The 6,441-nt window shown below is 45.0% G+C and overlaps 1 protein-coding gene across 1 annotated transcript in view; it reads right to left on the bottom strand.

Moving 5' to 3' along the window:
• ERBB4 (erb-b2 receptor tyrosine kinase 4) overlaps positions 1-6,441 on the bottom strand; it is a 970,081-nt gene that overhangs the window by 244,678 nt on the left and 718,962 nt on the right. The window contains exon 19 of the mRNA XM_019522894.1: positions 2,447-2,569. Within this exon, the coding sequence (XP_019378439.1) occupies positions 2,447-2,569 (123 nt within the window). The remainder of the gene's footprint in view (positions 1-2,446; positions 2,570-6,441) is intronic.

Here is a 6,441-nt window from a genome sequence, read left to right as displayed (position 1 = left end):
TAAGAGGAGGTTGGATGACCACCTTACTGGGGTCATTTGACCCCAGTGCTCTTCCTGCCATGGCAGGGGGTCGGACTAGATGAGCTGCTCAGGTCCCTTCCGACCCTAGAAACTATGAAACTATGAAACTAAGTATCTTTCTGGAAACTGAGGTAAGGCTGACTGGTGTATAAATTCCTAAGTTTTTTTCCCCCCTTTTTTGAAGATAAAAGGGACTTACTTCTCCTCCATGTTGTAGTGATAGTTATAATTTAGAGATGCTCTCTAATTTAAGAGTTGGTAATTGAGAAATGGTCCCTCAGCTAAGTAGTTAACTAGCTAGTTGGTCGGTGAGAGGCAGACATGGTGGCTGTAGATGTTGTGTAATGCTCCATGTGGCAGGGAACCCATACCCCTGCTACTAGAAGTGAGAGTATGCAGCACCACAGAAGGTCTAGCTGCAGGGCAGCCACTCTATTGCCTGGTGAAATAGGCAGCAGGTAATGGGAGGTAAAGCAGAAGGCTAGAGCAATAAGTCTGTTAAGTGGAAGAGAAAACCCCTGATCCTGGTCCTGAAGGCCAGTGGTTAGGTAACCAGAAGGGGGGGAGAAGAAGGGCTATATAAGCCTAACCCAGGACCAGAGGCTCACACTGGCCCTGATTCTGAATAGAGAAGAAGCCTGACTAGCCATTCAGGATGGTTAGGAAGCCAAGGAAGGGTGCTTGGGAGATGCCCTGTATTAGGAAAGGCTAAGGCCCTGGGGAAGAGCCCTGCCAAGGTGTGGGACCCAGGAGACTGCATTGGCCTGAAGCTGGGCAGAAGAGAGAAAAAGGGGGAGAGAAAGAGAGAGAGGACCCAGGGCCCATTATTGAGATGCTAAGGCAGAAGGAAAGACCTCAGTAAGGGTTTAGGACCCAGAGGGCTGTGTGGTGCTAAAGCAGAGCAGAGAAGAGCAAGAGAGGGAAAAATATCCTGCAAGAGTCAGGGGGGCCCTGCAACAACTGTGTGGGCAGAAGTCAAATTCTGCAATGGCCAGGGCCCCAGAATACACAGAGCACTTAAGGCAGTCAAGGCCTAAGCATCCACATTTTAGGGATGACAAGCTGTGAGACACAAAAGCAAGTGAAGCAGGACTGGAGGGCCTGTGGACAAGGGAAAGACCAGTAGCATAACATCTTATTCAGGCAGGAATCAAGGCCAGAAGGAGGACCAGGGATGAACAAGACAGAATGAAGCACCAAGGGCTTACTCTGGTCTCTGACAGCAGACTCACATATCTTGTGTAGACATTAAGGTATGGCAGAAAAACATAGGGCAGGGACCTGAGACACCAGTGGGACAGGACAGGAATCGGAGTGTCCTCTAGAGGATGCCACAGCCTTCCTCTGGAGGCAGATCCAGTCACACTCCATAAATGAAAGCATATTGTTCTTCTCATTTATGTATGCTTGTGTTTATTAAACACATTACACATGTGTTCTCAAAAATTATTGCTAATGATAATAATAAGATAGCTCCTGAAGCACTTCATGATAAATTTCATCAGGTCCTGTTGAGCTGAATATGGCTAATTTATCTAAGTCTTCTTTAACCTTTTCTTTGCCCTATTCTGTCCTGTGTTACTACACTCTTCTCGTTAATATTCATTATGAAAATTATCTGGTCACAATTAACCTTTTCTGTGAAGCAAAAACTCTTGGCTAATTATGCCTCATTATAGAGTACACTATGAATACATGTATTTGTAGCATGGTGAAGTAGGTGCATACGTTCCCTGGCTTGTCCAAAGGGCACATCACCTCAGTTACTGAATCAGAACCACACTTTTCCAGCCCTATACTTTAACTTCATGACTGCCCATCCTGTTACTCCTCCTATATGTATGTGTGTGACATTAGTTTAGAAGGTGCAACTTTGGGTGCCTATACACATGCAGTGATGCTGCTCTGACACACTGTAATTACAGTAATTGAGTCTGCTGGAGCGTGGTGATTACTATGCTCCAGCAGACTCGTGTCATGTGTATCAGTTTCTCTGTGCTGATAAATAGCAGTGGGTGTGGTTTAAGTAAAGCTTGTTCCATGAGTTTTAGTTAAAGCATCCCCGCCACAATTTTTATCATGGAAACACTGATACACGTGATGTTTCAGGCACTTTAATTTGAGCAGTTCTCGGAAGTGCTCTAATTAAAGTGCCCCTCCCCCCAGCCCCACCCCAGCCTTGAAGCACATGTATAAATGCCCTTTGTGTCTATACTAATCAAATTCCAAACAAAAGGATGAGGCTGAAGATATATTCAACACACATAAACATATCCAGATGTCAAGTTCCTGGACATTTGTGTGTAGGCAGACATGAGATTTTGAATCAGGTTCATTTCTTGTATTGCCAAGAAATTGGTGCCACACTTGTGAGGCAACACTCAGTGAACTGTAGGGCTCAAACCAGAATTGAGATCATACTTGCCTTATACACAGTTCCAAAGGCTCCAGAGCCAAGGACCTTGACTCGCTTTAGCTCCGTTTCCTTCAGAATACGAAGTTGTGCTTGGTTTGGTGCAGTACCACTTGGTGTCAAGGGTTCCACTAGCTGTAAATCAAAATGCAAAAGGATTATATCCTAGATACAGAAAAAGTTGGTGGACATTCCTAAAAAAATCTCACCGTGTTCCTCAGTTCCAGGTAGTCAACTAAATATTGGAATAGAATAGTAGACCTGAAGAAAAATGTCTTGCATTCAAAAGTTAGTCTAACTCTTATCTCAATTATGCAGTTAATTCAATACAAAATATCATCGAAAGAAATCCTTGCCTCTTGCCTATTACTTTAGTTATACTAAGGCTATTTGTTCTTCAAATAAAACATGTTTAAACCAGTAAAAACCAACAGAGACTAGTTGAAAGATCCTAGCAGGGTATACCATAATTTCCACTAGGGGTTGCATGATGGAATTATGAACAGGAAATTGAATCAGTGTCATAATATGTCCCCAAGGACATTTTCCTAATGGAGGCAATACAAATATTTTCTACATGACAGAAATACAGCATTTATTATCAGTGCACCACATTCTATTTTTGCCCATTTTAGTGCCCTTTTAAATTGGCTATATTTCTTTTTAATAACCGTGACTTAATGGTTCATCAAACTCTTATTCTGTTTTGAGGGTAGGGAACATTCTTCTAGGCTTTAGCTGCATCTCACAGGAGGACAGCTTATTCCAAACACACCTCCAGGAGAACAAGAATATACAGCTGCTGCTAATGTACTACAAACAAAGGAATGGCTAAACTCTTTGCCCGAGATTGTGAATTGCGATCCAAGTTTGTGGATGAAGTACAAGAGACTGTCAGGTCAAAATGACAGTGGGTCTTTAAAAAAATACAGCCTTTGACTAAAAAGTAATGTTTCTTTAAAAACAAATTTAAAATAAATGAAAAGGACAATTTTCTAAACACTGACAAATAGCCCATTCTCTCACAGGATAAGAAAAATAATTAAGGGCTATTCCTACTCAAATTGGTTTGAAACCACAGCAGTATTTCAAAATGTCTGTTTACAAGGCTAAGTGCACTGTGCTCTGCAGTCTGAGTTTTATTATCATGCTTCTGTGAGCATCATGGACTACTTAATTAGCTGAACAAACTACTTTGGTACAGGTAGAACTATCAGTAGCTGGAAATTACTTTAAGAAAATACATAACAAAGCCAATAGCAATATGCCAAGAATCTACAGACATAGTTTAAGTATAGCATTTTTCTATGCAGCTTGATTTTCTTTTTCCTTCCCTAATTTAGTTTTCTTTTCAGCACATATAATGGTGAAAAATGTAGGTCAAATGTAAAAGAAATAAAAATAATAGGCTCTCACCCACTGGACCACAATCTCTGGCCACTACAGGTTTTTGTGCTGCTTTGGCTGTACAAGGGAGATGGAAAGGGGTTTTCCCCCTATGCTAGGGATTCTCCCAGGCTCTGGAAGTCTCTAGTGAGTGAAGACTTTGTGTAGATGGCTTCCACACCATAGTTTGTGAGCACACAAGGACAGGAACAGAGAGAAGAGGTGCAGAAATAGTGTCTGTGAAAACCACTGATCGGAATCCCCTTGGTACATAATCCACAAAGAACAGTTGTCTTTTACATTCCTCAGCTATGGAATTTAGTTTTTTAGTTTAAACAGTAGCAAACCTATCTCTGGGCAGTCCTGATTCACACTTGTGTCTCAGCCAAGATTGCAGGTTTCCCTTCTGCATAGCTCTTAGTAGGAACATTGCCAGCTGGCACAGATTAGATTAGAGTCTAATCTGTGTTTGGCCATGAAATGAAGTAGAAAGCTAGAACCAGAAAGTTGCAACCCCACTCTTATTCCCTGAAGCTGTTTGGAAAACAAAAAATCTTTGACAAAATGGTGGTGATCAACGTTATCTTCAAGAATTAGATATCTAAAATAATATATATTCTGCCTACTCATTTTCTTAGACCACTAATCATAATTAGCAAATGGTAGAATACAGCTGAAAATTCCAGCCATTCAGAAAGGTTAAGAAAATATAATGTAGTTAAGGAAGCCATTTGGGGAGCTGTCCTGCACTACTGAATAAATGGAAGCAAGACCTAAATTGTAAAAATCATTGTAAATGACCAGCATTAGCAAAACCATGACTGAGACTCCCCTTGCACACCCCATCCCCATTTTTTGTAATGGACTGGCCTTCTTGATCTGGCACCCTTACTTTGAAAGTGTGCCACAACGCTTAGGAGATCTTCTAGCAACCTATATTTGTAGCTGAAAATTAATTACATGGCTTTAATGTTATTCATATATGTGTTCCTTACTGGGTGCCCCTAAACATGTGATTAATATGTCTTAAGGTTACTGCACAGTAAATTAAGGTGCATTAAGCATAGGCTAGGAATACATCTGTCCGGCACAGATTTGTGCCCAGCGGAAGCAGTCAGATCCAGGGCTGCTCCTATCCTGCTCTGCCTCCCTGCAGCAGCCAGGGGGAGCTGCAGACTCCACCCAAAGTTGCTGAGGTGCCAGGGTTTGTGGGGGTAGGCTCAGACTGGCAGGGAATGCTGTCTGGGGAGTCTGTGGTCAGCACATCATGAACTCTCCCTGCCCTCCCCCTACAGCAGTGGTGGCCAGGGCACCATGTCCACGATGCACTTGTGGACTGCCTCCTTCTCCACCCCCTGCAGTAGGGCACCTGGAAAGCTACCCATGGACCACAGGCCCACAGAGAAACCCCAAGACTATGCACACTACAGAAAGCTAGCAACAAACAGGAAACTTTATTTCCCTCCACCAGACAATAGCAGACCTCCCTCCTTCCCTAACAGCATAACCCCTCCCTCCCTCCCTCCCAGCAGCACACCCTTCCCTAACCCCAACATACACCAACAATGAAGGACACACTTCCTCTGCAACTATGTACAATGTGCTTTGTCAACTGTTAAGGAGCGAACAGCTGGGCGGAGGCGTCTATGGCATGGATTCTGGAGAGAGGCACCCAATACTGTTACCTCTGGCAGCACTACCGCTAGTGCAGACACTGTGGCAAGGCCAGCAGGCTAGGGGCTCATCCAGAGGCAAAGGCAGGCACTGTCCAGTTCCCCCTCCTCCACCAGCTGCAGGTAGCTCCCACTCAGGGGCCACATGGTGGATGGGTGAGCAGCGGGCAGTGGCCCAGGTGGGGGGCCAGAGTGCCAGGTGACCCAGCTCATAAGTTGGGGGAGGGGGGCCTAGCTACTGCAGGTGGCACTGGAACTCATCCCAGAGCCAACTGCAGAGCTTTCCAGTGCCTGGAGCTTGGCACTGGGCCACAGGTAGCTGCCAGGGGGCAGGCAGGGCTGAGGACTCGACACAAGGCAGCATGAAGCTGACCACCATGGCCAAAACGGTATCCAGCACCTGGTGGCCTTCCTCAGTTGTCACCACTGCCTGGGCCACCATGGAGGCTTGCCGCTCCTGGGCCTCGAGCAGCCTCTTGTGGAGGGTGATGTGTTTCATAGTTTCATAGTAGCTAGGGTCAGGACAGACCTGAATAGATCATCTAGCCTGACCCCCTGCCACAGGCAGGAATAAATGCTGGCTTCACAAGACCCCAGACAGGTGATCATCCTCTTGAATTTGCCCAAGGTAGGGGCAAGGACCACTTCCCTGGGAAGTTTGTTCCAGATTTTGGCCACCCTAACTGTAAAATATTGCCTTCTGATCTCTAGCCTAAACCTATTCTCCATCAGCTTATTACCATTGTTCCTTGTCACCCCAAGTGGTGCTGGGGAGAAAAGGGCTCTACCTATTTGTTGTTGATGCCCCATGATGAGTTTGTAGGCAGCCACCAGGTCCCCCCTCAGCCTCCTCTTGCTGAGGCTGAACAGGTTCAGGTCCCTCAGTCTCTCCTTATAGAGCCTGTTCTGCTGCCCTCTCACCAAGTGGGTAGCCCTCCTCTGAACCCT

Source organism: Gavialis gangeticus, unplaced genomic scaffold, assembly GCF_001723915.1.
Source record: "Gavialis gangeticus isolate Ggan-Ray unplaced genomic scaffold, GavGan_comp1, whole genome shotgun sequence".
Classification (NCBI taxonomy): Eukaryota; Metazoa; Chordata; order Crocodylia; family Gavialidae; genus Gavialis; species Gavialis gangeticus.
This window is presented reverse-complemented; position numbering and strand designations above follow the sequence as displayed.